At 36.3% G+C, this 20,351-nt stretch overlaps 1 protein-coding gene across 1 annotated transcript in view; it reads left to right on the top strand.

The window, feature by feature from the left end:
• ZRANB3 (zinc finger RANBP2-type containing 3) overlaps nucleotides 1–20,351 on the top strand; it is a gene marked incomplete at both ends in the record, with an annotated part of 37,713 nt that overhangs the window by 2,293 nt on the left and 15,069 nt on the right. Inside the window, 4 exon segments of the mRNA XM_082284798.1 lie at nucleotides 12,846–12,864; nucleotides 15,545–15,723; nucleotides 18,120–18,351; nucleotides 20,088–20,173. Coding sequence (XP_082140924.1) covers nucleotides 12,846–12,864; nucleotides 15,545–15,723; nucleotides 18,120–18,351; nucleotides 20,088–20,173 — 516 coding nt within the window.

Here is a 20,351-nt window from a genome sequence, read left to right as displayed (position 1 = left end):
AAATATTTTGCTGAGTAAGAGCCTGTTACTGAGTTACAGGGTCAAAAAGGAGGGGGGAAATGCTATTTCCACATTTATAAATTTTAGGAAATGTGGGCAATTGCAGCCTAAAGCTGTGAAACTACTGTATGCTGTTCTTTTGGAAAGGAATGATGTTGGGGAGGTCTGGCACAAATGGAATTACTGTAGCCTGTGTGGAAAAGATGGATGAAATTAGTTCCTGATTATTTCAGCATCTTGCTGAGAAGGAGAGGCTTGGGGCCTAAGGGGGTTGCTTGCCAATGTTTGTGATTATTTTCAGGGGAAAAGAAATGTGCGTCTTTTCCTCCAAAGGTGAAAAATTGGAAAGGAAATATTTATCATCAGTTCTTGCAATTATATGGAAATTTCAATCAATTAAAATTTCCTGTGAGTTCTTTCGCTTTGATTCTATTCCTTTGGCCAAAACCCTTTAGCACTGCTGTCTCAGGGAAAGAACAAACCATCTGTTTTATACTGCCAGTTTCAGTGGCAGAAGAGAAAGATGACTCCAGCCATTCACATGAGAGCCTGAGATTTGATATGCTTTATGCTGAATTGGCATTAACTTCTCTGTGACCACCAGCCATATCAGGCACTTTCTTGCTGCACAGACTGAGAATGAATGGATATGATTTTAATGGATAGCTAAGGTTTTGGTAGAACAGACAGCAAAGCCTATGTTAGAATTTAATAAATCCAAAGCCCTTGGCTGCCATTGAATATGCAATTGAGGTGTATATTTATATATAAAACAGTGAAATAACAGAAGCCATTAAAATTAAAGAAACTGCACGTTTAATTAGTGTAGGCTAATGGATGTATTTGAAAGTGGCATAATCTTTTACAGGCTGTTATATAATATAGAGGTTCCTTGGGAAGCAGCTTAGCTACAGGACTGGATAAATTTTTATCAGATGTTTCTTTCTTCTTTTTGCTGAAGTAGTAACAACTGCCTGCAATAAGTATTCAAAAAGGTTTGGCATACCTAGTCTAATGACTCTGTCAAGGAGGGAATTTTATTTTTTTTCATTAAGGTTATGGGTTTATGTTGGGTTTTTTCTCTAAGTCTTTCACTAACAAGAGTTTTGCATAACCCAGCACTGATGGTTTTCATGTGGCATGGATATGGAAAAATGTTCATCATGATTGCAAGAAATCTCATTCCTTGGCACAGCAAATTCTGTGTGTAAGCTGGGTCAAACTGAGGGATTGTGTGCACACTCTCAGCCAGCTTCTATCTGAAGTAAAAAGTGTTAAGTCAAACTTTCCCAAGGAGTATTTTTTAAATCTGTCCCTTGCTCATGTGGATCTATTTCTCTTCCTGTCCCAAAACAGAGAACAAGAGCCTCTGGTGCTTGTAGCTGAATTTTCTTATTAGTTTGTCAACCCTTGCCTCACACAAGTCTTTCCCTTTTGTGTACTCCATAATGATTTAAACCTTCTTTCAGTATTCCTAGTGGTACCTTTTCTGTAGAAGTGTCTTTTCTAGTTTTAAAAATATATAAGCATAGGACTTGAAGTGAGCAATATATGCATCTCTGCTCATCTTTTTTCTTCCCCCAGGCTATGCACTCCCTTCACAGTCATCACTTAATCCATGCTTTGCTGGAGTGATAGGAAACTGGTGTAGAGCAAGTGTTGGCTGAAGAGATTCAATTAATATCATCTTAGATTAGACAAGCACCCAGCATGAAAAGGAACTTATTATTAGAACAAACTCTTATTTTTTGCATGGAAGGGGCTGGGAGTGAGCTATTAATTCCCTTGTCTGTTCCCAAAGCATAAAATAAATATGCTGTTGTGGTTTATACTTTCAGTTCGTTGGTAAATGAATCAAAGGCTTTTCCAGTAGATGCTCCAAAGGCATTACCTCATTTAATGGAGACTGCCTAACACTTTACTAGGAAATGACAATTCTAGAGCCAACAAGACAGTGTGTGGTTCAACATAAGATACCTTTTGTCTCACAAACATGCCTTAGAGGTAAATAACTGACTGGCTGCTTATTCCTTACTAGAGATTATTCTTCAGAAATGCACTTTGGAATGGCTGCCTAGGGATGGATACAATATATAGTCTTTATTTGTAGCCTCAAACATTAATGTGCACAAAAAGTGGGTGCACACAACTTATGTCCATGAAGACTATTTTATTTTTATGATTTTCTTCCAGTGAAGGTGTAAGCTACTTTTAAAACCAGCAATAATATGTATTTATTTATTTGTGTGTGCTTTAAACTGCCTCTTAAATAAAAACTAACCGACTTGTCCCTTCCAGGAGTGTGAACTGTTAGCAACAGGCTTAGGAAATACTGAGGGCTGTTGGGGTCAGATGTACGTGTGCTGTTGGGAGGTGGAAATGAGCAATTCTCTGTTTGCTGCTTATTAGTCATGGTTTGGGCAGATGTGGACAAATCTCCATTTCCTCAGAACTCAGGGTAGAACTGAGGGGTCACCAGCTGTTAGTGAAGAGGTGGCAGTGTTGAAGCACAATATTCTGGAAGAAGTGGTAGCAGTTTGGATAAAATATCCAAGATTCAGTGATATATGGGCAAATTACTCAATAGTACTGATAAGGATTGTATTCAGTCTCATTTGAGCTCATGTCTCTTTGAATATTACTGATTTTTACTGCTTCTGTTCCTTAATGTCATACTTGGAAAGTCACAATTCTTTTTACCTGTGTTCTTGTTTTATATCCTCTCTTGATGAAAGTGTGTGATGTCTGTCTAGTAATGCAAACAATTTGTTCACCTGAATACTCTGTAAAAGAGGCATGCTGTTGTTTGAAATTTAGCTCTTGTACTACTGGATATCACTAAATGCTTTATCAAGTTTTGTAATAAAAACTGTCAGTATGTGATTTGCAAGCATCATTATTTAGCACTGCTTGTCTTGTAGATGGTATCTGTAAAAGATGCTTTCGGACACAGATATATTTCTTTCTAGGCGTGTTGGCAGAACAGTTTATTTAAGCTGGATGCAAAAGAGGACTTGGAGATATTTACTACTCATAAAACAAGCTTTTCCGTTGTAATATTATACACATTATAATTGTGTGTTCAAACTATTGTAACTTGGGGTGATCTTGTTTCCTGTATAAGCTTGAGAGGTAATACATTAACTTATATATTCAGGAGCATGTGATTTTTAATTTCCTATACATGCTGGCTTAATGTTGTTAGACACAGTAAAAAAAGTAAATGACCATGGATGGCAATATCAGGATATGCAGAGTTCACATCTGCCATTAAGAGCTATCACTTTTAATGAAAAGGCAATTGTTTTGTTAGGCAGTCCCTATCTAGAGTAAGAAAAAGTTGTATAGTGTTTAATATTTTTTTGGATAATAGTCTACAGAGAACCGTTATGGCAGTGAAATTATTAGAGAATGGAATGTAAATGTCCTCTGTTATAGTATTGAATCAGTTGCCTACACTTCAAAATAGTACTTTTTCCCATTGGCTATGTCTCTGATTTCTAGCAAGTTACACAGGAGGAGCACATAGTTAATTCTTTTTTAATTAAAACAGACTTTTACCTCAAAGATTATCAGTCTTTGTAGAAATTATTCCCCTCTCCCATCCCCAAAGTAGACCAAAAAACCAAAGATTCAAATCATAATTTCATCAAAGTTTATAAACACAGTTGAAAGATTCTTCTCTGGAAAGGCATAGTATATACAATCTGCTGAGGTTTTAGTAGTTGGGCCACAGAAATGTGCAGGAAGCCAAAAGAGATGTTTAGAATTCCCATGCACAGCCCTTTGTAGGATGAGGAATTTCTGATAGAAGTCCTATTTAAATTCTTACGCAAATTTCTACACAAATTTCTTTAACTTTCTGGGATGTATTATCCATTGAGGAGTATGAAAGATATAATTTCCATTTGAGTTGGTTGTCCAAGGGAATGATAGTTTTACATTTTGGAAGCTGATAGAATAAGTGAAAATCTGTTCAGTCCATGGACTCCTATGCATATTTTAGTTTGTGCTACAGCAGTAGGCCCTTTTGTCTTACACTTTTCTGTTACTATTTTTCACTTCCACTCTCATTGTTACCATTATTACTGAGGTTGCTTCTGGGTTTTATGTTATCTATTAATCTTTCTTTCTCCTTCTGTACAATGCAATTGGTGCTTTCTGCCTTGTATTGCCTTTCTAAGTTACCAGAGCTTTTGTTTCACTTTTGCTTTTATCTTTACTATTTTTGATCCATGATTACTGATTGATTTGCTCTTTCAGTGTATTTCTATTCTTCAGGTTTTTATCTCTGATAGTAGTTAAGAATAAGAAAATAGATTTGTCTTTCAATCCCATTTTGAAGCACTAAGCCTAGTTCCATGTCTACATATCTCTTACTGTATATATATAATTTTTCTGTCCTTTGTTTAAAAGGTCATAGGTTTCTGCAAGTTGATGTTGTGATTAAATGCAGGACCAACTGCTTTTTACCATTGTCTAATTTGGTTTTTTTCAGAATCAGCTGCATGGTTTAAAAGAACATTTACAAAACACTTTGCAGGCTAATGTTGAATTTTCCCCAAGTATCAGTTCTTAGTATTTCTCTTCTGGGAGATAAGGCATAGTTATTTTCAGCTGAGTTTTACTTTACTGTTTTCATTTCTGTTATAAATTCTCACAACACCACAGTCTTAGTTTACTGGATATCTTAGTTTAACCTAAACAAGAAGCACATAATTTCATTTACACAGTGAAAACACTGGCCATTAATTTCTAAAGGAAGAAAAATGTGACAGAAATACTTGACATGAAGAGTTCATATATTGTGGAGCTATAGCTGTTTGATAATTATCAGTGTATTATCAATATTTATACTGATAATTATCCATATTTATGGGGAACATCTGTAAGAATTTTTCTTCAAGTTTTATTCATGTTGGGCCATTTTGTGCTTGATAAGTTGCTGAAAAGTTTAATGAGCATTCTGGCTATTTCCTTGTAAGCACAGAACAGTGACTGTCATTCTTAGATGCTGCAGGTAAGGATGTAGAACTTGTGTAAGCCCCAAACAGAATATCCTGTAATGACTCCAGGTTTTGTAGTATCATTGCTGAGAGTCTGCAGTTAGTTTGAATTCTTGTTATTACACTCATGGAGTTCAGAGTTAAACATGAAGATCATCACAAACAGGCAAGATGAAGTTAATTGTGCTCTCTTTTGGGAATTCTACTTATTCTGTCTGGTTTTGTCACACTGATTTCAATAAAAGCCAGATTACTTAAATTTGCACGTTAGAAAAAGAAATTACCTTCATATTTATTGTTAATTTTTTTTTTAGGTCATGTCTAGGAATATTTCTTTAAATGTTTCATTTTTATGTTAATCTGTGCTTGGTGGCACACAGCATCAAGTGCCATCAACAAGTGTTTCCATTATTTGTAGAACTTGAGGTCAGAGATCAGATTGGAACAAAAATAATTGTAGCTTTTTTTGTGGTTTCTGTCTCTAGTCTCAGTAGTTTGTAGTTAGCCTGAGAGGGCTGTTTGAAACAAGGCATAAATCTCTTGCTAGACCAAGAAAGAAATAATCTTTTATTCCAATATATTCGGCAACTCAGATGTCTAAAATTACTATAATTTTGTGATGAATGGGGGTCCTTAAACCTGCATTGTAACAGGTGAGCACAGAAATAATCTCTGGGGAAAAAGAATGGGATGGCTATTTAATGAATATGGACAGCATCAAACAGTTAATACATTTCAGCTCTGGGAGTTGGAGAAAGGTTTCATTTTTTTAAAGACATTGGTTTGTAGTGATTCAGAGTACATTTCACATTTGAGAAGTGCCAAGGAAGAGAGGGATGAATAAATGAAGATGCTAGCTCACAGAATGAGATTCAGATGCAGGAAGTATGAATGAGAGACTGAGCCAAATTCTGCAGAGCTTTCATAGCCAGGGAAGCTTGTTTGGAAGTGATGCTGGAGGGACTGGGAAGCAGTTCAAATAGAACAAAAAATGCATTGTCAGTAAGTGAATGTAGGATATAATTCAGGAGACGAGCGATGTGGGGTAAAAAAAAAAAAAAAAGACTTAGAAGAAAAAACCCAATGGTAGACATATGAGAATTTACCTGGGTTTAAATGTGGGCTTGTAGCAGCAGGAATAGAGAAGAAAATGCAGATTTTAGAAATGCAGGGCACAATTTGTTAGAATGGAAGAGGAGGAGTGAAAGAGATAAAGGCTACAAGTGTAGTTTAGTATGTTGTCAACAGTGATAGAGGGAGGGGAAAGAGGAAATGAGTTGGTGTTGTGTGCAGGGAAAGTTTGCAGGAGTCCATGATGAAAAGTTGGTGTGTTTAACCACAAGCACGAGGGAGAGGACAAATGGGAGGGAGCAGTTCTGAGTGTGAGACAAGTGACTTTAATGAGAATGAATAGAAGTAAGATCTTAAACGAGTATGAGTCACATTCTGACTGACTTAATGCAAGTTGGAAGAGACAGGCAGAGGGGAAAACTGCCCCAGATCACCAGGGAATGCAGAGTTTATTGGGAAAGTACTGATAAGTAAATTTCATTGAAAGCCATTAGACTGCATGCTAAGGAAGGATTCTGCTGCTCACACATATTTCAGTCATGCCAGTTAACAGCCAGGTTAACGTTTGCAGCCTAGATTATCAGTAGCTGAAATTAGTTGACACTGTTCTGTTCTCTTGCATTGAGTCAGCTGCTGAACCCATTTGTCTGTGAAGCCAGTGACTGAATAGGTAAACAGTTTTCACTATCACTATTGAGTGTCTTCTTGGCTGGAGGTTTTTCCACTTAACAGTTCCATTAATGTGTTCTAAAAACATATTGATGTGTCTGAGCTTAACCTTCAACTCGACCGCTTTGTGTTATGTGTTATTCCACACAACTTTGCCAAAGCTAGAATACCAGAACATGTGGTCTGAGAGCTTTCAAATATTAATAAAACATTTTAGGTGGATTTTTCAGTCACATGTCGAAGAGTGTTAGAGAAAAGCCTAAGACACCACAACCATTCTCCTCTAGGCTCCTTTTCAGAATCATTAACAATGCAGATGTGGCAATTTGGTGCATCTTACGTTAAATCAAAGGCTGGGGTTTTATTACTTTGGGATTTTTTAGATACCTAGTATAGTTCAGGAGCAAGGGTAAGATCTATCTTACATCTTCTGGAGCACTATTTTTGGTGAAACACCCTTGATTATTTCTGCAAGGGAGTCAGCTCTCTTTGTTCTAGTTTTAGGACTGCGTGCTGTGATTACTGACACACAAATGTAATGGTTGCTTGCGCAGTTTTATATAAAAATGTTCTAAGTTCAGATTCCTTAAATAACCCTTGGTTAAGTTGTTAGTGCTGAAGTGTTGGCTTGTGAGTAGGAGGTAAATTATATGTTGTAGTGTTATATAAAACTGACTCACATGAGTAGGTGAGAATCCCAAGAATATCAGGACACCCACACCAGTGAAAGAAAGACTCGAGCTTCCTCTGAACAACATGTTCCAAAGCCTGCATTAACAAGAAACAGCTTTAATTTGCTTGAGTAGTAACAAAAATTTTCAGTGTTTTAAAAAATGAAGTGCTACTGCTTTGACTGTTTGCCTTGGAAAACGCATTTGAAAGGGAAGGAGTTTGTTCTGAAAAGCTACCTGTAGTTCTCAGTGGTTTTTCCTGGATAAATAGCTGCTGAAAATCAATCAAGAAGTTAAATTATCCCTACAAGCAAGCAACAGATGTATTGGATTGCTGTACCCCTTTAGTTTTTAATCTGCCATGTAAGGAAGCACAGCTCCCTAGAGAGGGTATTATTGCAAATATTTCTATCATTACAAGAAACCTCTAACACCGGCTGTTTGACTTGGTAGGATCCTTGGTTGTACAGACCTTAATCCCAGTGTGTTGTTAATCAATATTCCTCCAAGAGTAAAGTTCAAAATGAGATTCTTTTTCTTCACAAAAATACCTTGCTGCAGTAGCCATAATTAATATAAGAAACTTCAGCTGTATTGTTTGCGTGGTTAATAGTGCTGACATTTCGAAAAGGGTGACCTGAATGTAACCCAGACATACAGAAATAGAAATGATTTTCATTTAAATGTTTGGTCTTCCCTGAAACTCATTCTATAAAACTGTGTTAGCATTAACCTCCTTCTGATACAGACTATTTTTTTTGTGGCTCTATGACATATTCCTCATGAGTTTAGCCTCAGTTTCCTTCTGTTTCTCCAATGAACTCATCTGCATGAAATTTTAAAAGATCTGCTTGTCCTTCTGCTTTGCAAAGTTGGTTCCAATCTTCTTGACATCAACACAGCCAGGAACTTTCTGTGTTTTTTGAAGTTTGATAAATTATTCTTTCTGTCCTTTTAGAGGCAGAGCTTTCCTGATAGAGCTTTCAGAGGACTCTTTCAGGAGTTTTGGGTTTCTTTCTTAGTTCTTTCACCTGTTTTTTTGCTTACTTCAGGTTTCTCTCCAAGGTTTGCTGTAGTAAGAATGTGTAAATGCACCTTTGCTTCGTGCTTGATGATGATACCTTTACAACGTATCAAGCACCTAGCCTATTCCGATAGTGCTGGAAGTCTGGTTCTGGGATTCTGACTCATCCAGCTTTGGGTGGTCCCTTCAACTATGGGATCCTCTACATCCAGAAGAAAGCTAGGGTTTGTGTACAACCTCAGGTGCTTGTGTTTGTTCTCTTTAGTGAACAGCAGTAGGGTTTTGGACCTGTGTGCACCTGAGGTGCACCAGCACAGCAGACCTTGCTCTCTGCAGGCGTGGTCGCTCACCAGGGTACATCCTCACTCAAAGCTCTTTGTGTTTGCTTGAAAAAAGAAAAATGTAGTTTTATTTTCAAGCTAATACACCTCAAAATGCTGGGGCTGTTATAATCTAGTGGGGGCCCAAACTATGGTTCCCTTCTATTTATGAAAGATCCTACTGTGTCCAAAGGCCATTGCTAACCCTACACTGTAAAAGGGTTATGAATAGTAGGAAGGTTGTAGCAGCATGTGCAGTGCATCCCAATGAGGTTCTACTGCTTTCTGCTAGGAAAAAATAGGAGATTTCCTTCATGAATGGACAGAGATTCAAACACAAGCCACAGGATTCGCTCTGAAGAAGGGAAACATTTAAAGATTAGATGGGAGAGAATCTAAAAGAATTTGCCATTGACTGGTGCTTTTTTGCACGGTTGGACTTTGCTGCTGAGAGTAAGTGCAACTGAGACATCTCAAATGATTTTTTTTTCCGTGCTTTTCTGAAACTTTTGACCATGTGGGCTGAGCTTATAACAGGATATGAATCTGCGTATCATAGCTCTGATTTATATTCTTGGATAGAACTATTATTAAGGTGTCATATGAACAGATGGGATATGAATGATGAAGCTCAGATTGGGTAACTACCAGTTGAGAGGAAATGACTAATTGAACTTCAGAGAACAAGAAGTCTGTCTTCTTGCAGTCAAAATATGTGAAACAAAAATACATATTTGTCCCTTCAATGTAGCTGAAGATCTGTTTCTTCTGCTTTGACAGCATGGAACCTTTATGTCCATGTTGGCAGCTTGTCTAACTGCAATAATATAGAGCATACTGAAGTTTGTTTTAAATAGAGGCAGCATATTTTTAAGATTATATAAAGTATTGCTTTTTAGCAGCTTAGTGCAACTAACTATTAGGTATCTTGTTAAGTTCTGTGTGATGTGAGCTATAAAGATGGGGAAGTTCTTTAAAGTTCTAATTGTTGTGATTATGAACTGGGAAGATTTCATGATTTTCCTATCAGTAATATAAGCTGTTTTTCATTGCCCTAGAATCCAATGAAAAAAATTTGGACTTCTTATCTTTTGTAACTACATTAAGCAGGCATCTTTAGGATTCTTATTTTAAAACTGTGAAAGTTACACAGAAGAATGCTTTAAAATGCATTATTTATATATATATATATATATATGTAATAAATGGAATATCCTCCATTTCCACTTATATTAGTTTTATTTCACTACTACCTGTATCATAAACTCAATCTTGTGTGCCATGTCAAAATTTTGTCACATGTGAGTGTCAATAATGTTAATTAATTGGCATAAATTAGCAATTTAAAAACTGTAGCTTTTCAGGAATTTGAGTCTGAGCAGTGTGGATCCAAGCAGTGATTCATGTCACTAACTGTATAATCACAGAGGACTTTACACATTCAGATAACTCTTAACTGGAGCTTTAAAACCAATTTAGTGCACTTGATTGATCTCAATCTGTGATGTGTCTGGTCGAATTTTAAATGCTGGAAAATGGATGGATTGCAAGTACAGAAAGAAAATCCCAACTACTTAGAACAAAGCAACTTCATCATTGGGCAGGAGAAGAGAGCGAATACTTACTAGCAAAATATCACTAGACATAACCAGCTTTAAGCATAGGGGTGTTTCTGTGTCTCTGTTTCTATAGGTACTGCAGAAATGAGGAAGAAAAACTCTCGATCACTTAATGTAATCTCTGTTTGCAGAGTTATTGTGGGTAAAGTGATGGCAGCTACTTTGTACTTCACTTCATTTACCAGCAACAAAATGATGAGTTTCTATAAAAATCATCAACTTGTTGCTGCTGCATAAGAAGTTTAACTTAGGACATATTCAATGGAAGTTAATAGACATGAAAACAGAAGATACTCTATAACATCAAGGATTTTATGAGTACAGTCTGAAAATGAGTGCAAAAAGAAAAAAAACCAATTTCTTATTCGTCAGCAGATAAAGTCATCAATGTTTAAGTGGCTACAGTTCACTCTAATGAAGAAATTAGCTTTATGGAAGAAGTGTTCCTGTGGTTGACACACTTAAAGTTAGTGGGTTTTTATTTGCTATTCAGCTTCTAATTGTCAGAGCCATTTGTAAATCACTCTGGATTTCTTCATTTTTGCTTGTTATTGTGAAAGGAAGAAGGAGCGTCCAATCAGTTCGCCTATGTCAAAGAACAGTGCAATAGGATCTTACCTATTCTCACTTTGTTTTCTGTGTGTCTGAACTGACATAATTAACATTTCACTATTTATGCAATTCTACTAAAATTTAAGTTGATTTACTGAGAAATACTGTATTTATCAGCAGATGTTGGCAAGAAACACTTTTATTCCTGTCCTCTTTACCACATTTTCTTGCTACCAGATGCAGCTTGGTTATTGCTATATTTGTACTTCTGCTCTGATATCCTTATAATAAATAATCTTTATTGTTGAGGAAGATCTGTGGCTTATTCTTGAGCTGTCTCTGCTCTGTAGCTGTTAGCTGTAGTCTTACTCATTTGCTGCGTTTGTGTAAGGAGTACTACTGCAACAGTAGGTTATTGTGCATTCCAATTGATTTCAGGCCTCAAACTGTTTTTTAAAAACATGATTAATGTACTGAAAGCAGTTGGCCTCAAAGAATCTGCAAAAAAGAAAGACTTGTTTTGTAAACTTCAGTTCAAGCAATTAACAATGAGTATTGAATGGGAAAAAAAATCAGTCTTTGAGCAAAAACTGACATTATTTTTAAATTAGAATTGTGTGTTAGTCATCTGCAAATAAATGTCTTTGCCCAGCTGCAAATCACAGACATTAAGGCCCCACAATCATGGGTTGCCACTAAAAATAATTCTCTTCCTGCTTTTTTTTTTTTGTTTTGTAAATCTGTGAAGACTTGGGGTCTTTGTTTTGTTACATTTTCTTCCTTTGTTTTCATTGCTCCATCCCTAACATCTGGGGGTGGGGCGTAAGTTGCAAAGCAATTGCAAATAGATAGTTTGTTGCTTGTAAAAAATGAAGTTGTGTAAGAATTAATGTTAATTAGTTTTTTACCTCAGTTGGAAGAAACTGCTGAAATTAGTAGACATTGCTATTTATGCTAGCAGGCAGAGTGAGCAAACAGCAGTATACTCTGTTTCTGAAAATATCAAACATTTTATCTTTTTTTGGCCAGCTACACTAACTTCAGAGTAGCCACCACTAAAAAAGCACTTCTGTATTACTTGGAAAGAATTTTCCGGATCAAAATACAGAATGCTTGTATCTTGGTTTGTTAAATTTTGTTAAAGACACTAAGACCTGGAAGATCTTTCCCATTTTTTCATGGAAGGAACATTATGTTTGAGTTACCTGGTGCAATATGGAATATGGAATCACAAATGGATAAAATGCCTTTAAGAAATGCATGTCAAAGATGGTATTTAATGTTTACAAAATGTAAATGTGCTGAACAGAATTTACTATTTATGACTGGGGACTTGGAGTTGTCATTGTCTTTACACAGAGTGGCATTGCCAAGTGACTCCAAAATGGGCAAAAAATCAAATTCATTTTCTAATACTTTAGCTAGTACAATTGTTGGGGGAGAGGGAGTATCTGCTTCTATTTAAAAACAAATGTGACAGGTCTGGAAAGCACATTTTTAAAATCAATCTGACATATAGATAATCCTTAATCATGAAGCAGCAAAAACATTGCTGTTTCTGAAAGACAAAAGAAAATTGAAGATGTGCTTCTTGCCTTGGAAGTGTCTCTTATGATTACAATTAATCTATCCCTGGACCTAAGCAGAAATTCAGTTTTGCAATTGCAAGTTCTGCAGTAATGCCAGCAAATTCAATAAATATTTTTAAAATAATTGTCATACTTATTTTCAGTTCATACCAAATTCACTTTCTGTAGGTGATATCTGGAGGAATGAAGTCACCTTTTTTCCTTTCATTGGTTCAGTAAATCCAGAATTTAAATTTATAGTAAACAATTTATAAGTATTGGTTTATGTATTATATTTAGTATTAATTTCTGCTTCCCCCCCCCCCATTTTTGTTTCTTATTTAGGTGTATGATTGCTGATGAGGTAAGTGATGTTCCTGTTCCTCTAACATCTTTTTTTTTTGTGTTGTTAATGCACTTTGTGCAGATGTGACTTTTTTTGTTTGAGAGTTGTGGGCAGAAAGGCTGGTAATGAAGGAATCCTAATTCCTGTGATAGTCAGCAGATATCCTGAAAATGCCTGAGGAAAAAATTGAAACCTGACAGAAGTTTAGAAGAATCCTTGAGAAAACTTAAAAGGTTGATTTTAATTGTAGGTTAAATCTCTGGTATTGTTACATTTTAAAAACACTGACTCTGTTGGGTTTTTTTAGAGTCCCTTATAATTGCATAGCTAGCTATTTTTAATGGATTATTAGACATTCCTGGCCCAGGGAGACTTTTAACAGATACGGTTTCCAAAGGTGGATTTTTTAAAGTGCACTAGTCAAGTAGCAATAGTAAAATTCATTGTGTCCATGCACTGGAAAATATATATTATGTTCCATTTAAGGGAAATCTGAGTCCAGCATTTCTTCCCAGAGAGAAAACATTTTTGTAATAACGTTCTTGATGTGTTGTCAGTATAAAACCTTTCTGAAAAAGAGAATTGCTATAGTCTCCCAATTCTAATCTGGGTTTTCTTGACATACTAGGAAGGAGAGGGAGATGGATTATTGGTATTTAAGCATCTCCTCATACTATAAAAATCTCATTACATCTGGAGATAAACTATACTGGCACAGAATGTGAAATATCTGAGAACTGTGGAGAATACAGAAGTATTCAGGGGAAGAGGAAAGGGGAGCTTGGGAAAAATCAAAATATCAGCAGTAGCTATTTTTTTATTAAAACAGTTTGTTTCCGTCTTTGAACTAGACAATGAACTGTGTATAATTATGTTAGCAATAAAAAGTCCTGGAATATACATTTATTCAAAAGAAATAATGTATATTTTATAATGACAAGAGGTGTGGCACTGGAGGAAGTATTGTGCACTAGTATGTATCCTGTGCTTTTTGACCTATCTCTAAAATAAGAAAATGTTGGTAAAATTAAATATCAGTATTGTGAGCTTGTATGCAAAAAGAAATTATCAACGAAAACTCAAGATCAGAGAATTACTGTATGTATCCCTGGAGTGTGTAACTATGTAAGGATTAAAGTAAGATAATAAGAGTATTTTTTGTAAGGTGTTCTACAAATAATGTTCCCATTTTTTCTCAGAGTGGGGACAGACGAAGTTCTTCCCCAGAATTACAGCTTTACTGTCATCCATTTCAATACTGGAGAAAGATGGGTTTAAATCAAAACCCAAGACTATCATATTTTCTACAGTTTTTCTAGGGTCTCACATTCTTGTGACCTAGCCTGGTGATCAGCTCTGTGGGATCTACATCCAGCCATGGGTGTGCTGATGCCAAGAGTGCTGCTTTTATTCCATATTCATTTCAACTCAGTGCCTGCATTATCACCAGGGACTGCACAGCCTGAGTGAGGGAGACAGCCATGGCAGCAAACGAGAAATGAATGTTATTTTGTTGGTTTTTTTTTTTTCATTTGGATTTGTTTTCAGATTAACTAAGAACTACTGGTGACACAAGGGGAGATTGCAGGAAAATTTTAAGGAAAACTTGGCAATTTTGAATGAAAACTGAGTATCACAGTAGCTTTCCTATTATTTTCTTTCTAGTAATAGTAGGAAAATCCACTGTTTTCTTTTGTACTTGGGAAATCTCTTCATTATATCATTACATCAGTCCATTTAGACACAACACTGGAGATGTAAATTGTTGTTTTATGTCTCACTACTGTGAGTAGTTAGACAGCAGCAGATCCACTAAAATATCCACTGGACTCCATGAAAAACCTGCACAGAGTATTTTAAGGCCCATGTCTGCTTTGATGTTTAACAGGAGTTGGGAACTATCTCTTGCCATGTGAACAAGTAGAGAAAATAGCTGCATTCTTTGATAAAATCTTGAAGGTGGGTTGGTATTTCTTAAACAAAACCCTAAGTTCTGAATCTTATAATCATCTGTTGCCATGATTATTCACAGATGGGAGCATTCCCACCTTGACGGTATGAAGCAAGTACTTTGCTGTTACATATAAATCTGTTTGTTGAATCTTCCCCTTGCCTGTACATCTGAATTCTCACTGTCTGGGCTTTCTCATCTGTGTTACAGGCCAAAGGGAAACGATCAGCTCTGGTGAATCAGAGCATTAGTTTCTTTTTGTTGACCCTCTGGGTCAAATCCAGAGCTCTTCCCGCAGGTCCTTGTTCTTCACTTGCCTATGAAATTGAGGACAAAGTTGTTTTTATTGTAAGAAGGCATCCTATATATTTCTTTCCTTTGCATAGTCTTTAAAAAATGGTTTTGGTAGCTTCACAAATTAAAGAGTTTGATCTTTTTAGTATACCCTATTAAGACCCTGAACTGAAAATCTTCTGAAATGAATGGAAGTGCTGCTTCTGACTTTGATGAGCTAACCAGATATAACACATGTGTTAATCTGTTTAGCTAGAAACATCTTGTTTCATAAAAGATGATCTGTGGTAACAAAGTGATAATTAAATACATACTATATAACTAGCTCTTTGACTGGGTTTCCTTTATTTGGTTCCATCTTTGCAAATTCTTTTGGGCTTTTCTGAATGGAATATGCTTTCTGAGCAGAGACTTCTGGTTTTGATGTTGTTCTTTTCTCTTTTCTTTTCTCAGATGGGGCTAGGCAAAACAATTCAAGCAATTGCCATTTCGTATTACTATAAAAATGAATGGCCTCTCTTAATTGTGGTGCCTTCCTCTCTGAGATACCCTTGGGTGGATGAGATGGAGAAGTGGATTCCAGAACTCTCTCCAGACGACATTAGCATCATTCAGAACAAAACTGATATTGGGTGAGTAAAGTTTGTTATTCTTCTGCAGTAAGGCTTGCTCACTACTCCTGGCTCAAGCAGAGCCACCCTCTGGGGTATCAGATACACCCTCTGGGATATCAGCCACTCCTCCCAGTTTTGTGTTATTGTATTATAGCAGTTACTCATTTTCTTTGAAGTTGAGAGATCTGCTTTTTGCAAAGTAGCAAATGCCTTTCTGCTGAAAATTAGATTACTTCAGTGTGTCTCAGATAGAACAAGTTATTTCTCAACTCTAATGAATTCATTAGCTTCTGTAAAACATTTTTTGAGAACTTCTGGTGTACATTACAAAATAAGGAAGTAATTACTGTTAGAATTCCATTTAGCACGCTGAGAAAATTTGTAAGTTCGAATAAGTAATCCCTAAATAACTGAAAAGGTCATCATGACCTACACTTTCTATCTTTAGACTTAATAGCATGAATTCATCAGAGAGCCTATGTCTTGGGTGTTATTAGAATAACTCTCCTATTACTCTGAATTGCAAGGGTGTTTTTAGTCTGCTTTGCTGTAAATGACTTGGTTGATTTTATGGTAATGTTTAGATGTTGTTCTAAAACTTGGGTGTGAGGGAGACTGATCTTCATGTTTTCTGGGAGTATCAGAGAGTGACTTGACTGCCAAGATGTGCTGCTTGGAACCTTCCTGGTAACCACAGAAATCCAACTGAAAATGCATTTTGAAAGCTTCATTGAAGGGTAATTCCTACTGATAGTCAAAATTTAAGTTGATCACAGGAATATGGAAACTAAAATTAGCACCTTTTAAGGTATTTATCTAAAAGGCACTCAGAGCTTATAGGCTGGATGCGGGAAGGGGAAATGTGGACTGGGGAAAATTATGGGAAAATTAAATGGCAAATGAAATTCTGTTCTTTTAAGATTTTTTTTAAAGGAGTAAACCTTAACCATTATTATTTACTTTTATTCAAAAAAAAAGGAAAGATGAAAACTTGGGTTTCTGCTTATTTAACTCCCAGGAGGCTGCCTAGCTCTGAGGTTGCTGTTGAACTAATTGATATTTTAACATTAAAAAGTGTTTTATGCATTTGTAAGAAAATGCAAAAATACAGCTGCCAAATTAGCATTTCGTTAAATTCTGCTTCCATATGTTAAGCTTTGATTTCTCTCAGTTTAATACTTTGCTTTTCTTCAAAACTTCAAGAATTAAGTTTACTGCTTGAGTGTTGTTTAACTTCTTGATTAAACCAGGTTAAAATATACTTAGACATCAATTTAGGTTCATAATTTCTGGCCAAATTTGAAAATGGAAGTTTCTTGAATAAATTAGTTCCACTAAAAGAAATAAGTTTATTTGTGATTTTTTAAATGTACCCTTCAGAAAGGGTAAGGGAAAATCGTGCTTTCCTGGTTGCTCCATTTATCTGTACAGTGACAGCCAGAATCTGCAGTGCCCACAGTGCCAGTGCTCAAACCACTGCCCTTTCCATATCCAGGAGCATGAATGTGTAGGTGCATTTACCATTTTTCCTGTTAAATCATCAAGGAAGCTTCAGCTTCAGCTTGCTTGGTTTCTTGATCTCTTGCTGCTGAAGAACAAGCAGAAATGATGCCAGCAGAGCAGTGGTGTCTGACAGATGGGCATACCAGCTATGACCCTCATTCTGATGACTTGTGTGTCTAACAGCTGTAAGAGTTTCTGTGCTGCTCAAAGGCTTCTGAAGGGCCACAGTGCTCTCTAGTGATTTTAAAATCAATTAATGCCTTGGACCTGTATATGTCTTTAAATTTGTTATAAATACTTCATTTTCAATTACATACCAATTTTTCATCTTGTGCCATGTTGACTCCCTGCTTCCAGTGTTTTTGTTTTCTTCATGTTCTGTTTTAAGCAAAAAAGCTGGATAACAGCTCTGACAGGAAGCTGTGAGGTTCAGCCCAGACTGTACTTTCACAGTGCCCAAATACTCAGGGACAGTCTAGTTAATCCTCTCAGGCTGCTGGTGAGGGGACTCTTCGTACCCAGAGCAGTAGAAAGCTTGCACAGAGACATCATTACTTCAGGTGTTTGGGTGCTGATAAAGACCTTGGCTTGTGTGTAACTTTTTGTGCAGGAAGTGGGTTTGTCCTATGACGTACTCTGTAAGGAGCACAGGGTGAAGCAATGCAGCCAGATAATAAAATTCCTTTGAAATGCAATGTGTGTCTTCTGAAAACGATTATGAATTATGTGTTTGATAAGTGTGAGATATTTTAAACACCAAAAGCTGTTGTTGTTAGCCTCACAGCCCACTTGTCAATCAATCCAAAAGGAGACATACATGCCTTCTGAGATTAGTTTTTATAATCTCTCTCTTATATTAATTGTCCTACAATGAAAACTTGCTGAGAAAACTTGTGGATTTTGTTTTTCAGGAGAATATCAACAAGCAGAGTAACCATTCTGGGGTATGGGCTGTTGACATCTGATGCACAGACTTTGGTAGACACTTTGTACAGGCAGAACTTTAAGGTGGTTGTGATTGATGAATCACACTACATGAAATCCAGAAATGCTACCCGCAGCAAGATTTTATTGCCAATTGTGCAGAAAGCTCTCAGAGCTGTTCTCCTTACTGGAACTCCTGCTCTAGGAAGACCTGAAGAGGTATTTGATGTGTTGTGCTTGGTTTTGGTTTTGGTTTTGGTTTTGAGGATGGTATCAGTAACAGATGAAGAGTCTTTTAGTTTTCTTGAATATATTCAATTGCATGCATTATGACATCAAAAGGTGCACTAGCTGCATCAGGGAGGACAACTATAAAAAACTAAACCAATGTCTTTTTGTTTTAGTTGACTTTACAAACTTGTTTCAAGCTTGTGCACAGGTGACTTGAGACAGTGTTTCTTGTAAGAAATTAATCTTGTGTGTTACAGACTGATTGCTGGGTGAAATGGAAAATAGAGCTTAAGGAGAGAACTGCTTGTTTCTCCTGGCTAGGGGAGTCTTTGGGAGACAAGGTCTTGTATTAAATCTTCTACTTCATCATCTGATAAAGAAAGCCCTTAGTTTATCACTGGTCTTTTGAATATTCACTTAAGTGGAACAAAATATAGTCTGTGCTTGTTGCACATCCAGAATGACAAATTTTCCTTTGAAGGAAGTTCAGCTTATGGAATTAGGGAGGAGCAGAGAGGTAACAAAAACCCCTCTTGGGTTTTATACTGAACCCAAGACAACTGTCTTTATTTATCAAACTTAGGGGAAAATGGAATATAAGAGCTGATCTGTATTCAGGGAAATTAAAAGAGCTAGATAAATAATGCTTCAGAAAATTGCTTTTATGCTTCAGAATTCTTCACTGTGTAAATAGAATTTATGCCAAGACCCTTTATGAATTTAATTTGTTAAGAGAGGTCATAACTTGAGAAAGATATCCATGGTATGGAAAAGGGCTTGGTATATCATGAGTACTTACTTAAAACTTTAAAACAAATATTTATGTTTATGGGTGGGGATAATTATTTAAACTTCCTGTACAAAGACACTGCAACCAACCCTGGACAAAGTTACAAAGTGTAATACCTTTATATAGTACATTGATACTAAGACCAGTATCATTGTTAAAGGTCTTTAAAGGGAATTCCATACAGGCTGTCCTTGATTACAGCATGAGATCAAAATTCATGAACGAATGGAATATAATTTGAGACTTTTTTTTTAGTGATACTGAGGTTCTGCTGTGGCTTATAAGACAGCATATAAAAACCATTAAATGTCTTTAATCAGTTTTGTGTCATAAGCAGAATCCTTGTATAAAGTCTTTGAATGTATGGAAAATGGTCCCAGAAGCCAGGAAGCTTTGACAGTATAACAGCTTGTAAAGTAGGATTCTTCCTGCTTAAGGTCATCTAAACTGGTATTTACCTCCTGCTATTCAGCAGGGAAAAAAGCTGTGAAATTTCTGGTTTGTATTGATATTGTCCATCTTTTGAAGTAAAACTTAAAAATTGAGTAGGTTTTTCATGTATTTTAAGAAGCAGACCACTCATGCAATACCTGCATTGAAGCTTTGCAGAAGCCCATGTGCCTGGCAAATGATAAAAATTGTTATTTTGGGGAATAACTTAATCTCATCCATGTCTTCTTGTTCAATGTGAATCTTTTCCAAGCTGTCAGTGCTGTTACAGTGCTCTATTCTTTGAGGGCTTCCTATAACTCTCCTCTCTGAAGACTCCTGTATCCTATGGAATTCCTTTTGTATGTGGGCCAAGCTGTGTGGTTTTTGTGCAAATATTAAATGTAAACTTAACACAAAAATCATGTGTTAATTGTTTCTGAATAGTCTTACATTTGCATGCAACTTTTAATTTTTCACTGTTGCTATTTTATTTTTTATACAGCTCTTCATGCAGATTGAGGCACTGTTTCCAAGAAGGTTTGGGACTTGGAATGAATATGCTAAAAAATACTGTGATGCTCGTGTCAGGTATTACTGCACTTGCTTATTTACATTCTTATGAGTGTCTTTGATTTTTCTTGTCATGCCAAGTGAGACAATCAGTAGGCAGTACCTCTACTGCTATATCACACCATCATGCTTGGAAAACCAGGGTCAGGTACCATCTCCATCAAAGAGGATTGGGAAAAGGATGACACTGATTAAA

This window comes from Coloeus monedula (assembly GCF_965178545.1).
Source record: "Coloeus monedula genome assembly, chromosome: 7".
NCBI lineage: Eukaryota > Metazoa > Chordata > Aves > Passeriformes > Corvidae > Coloeus > Coloeus monedula.
This window is presented reverse-complemented; position numbering and strand designations above follow the sequence as displayed.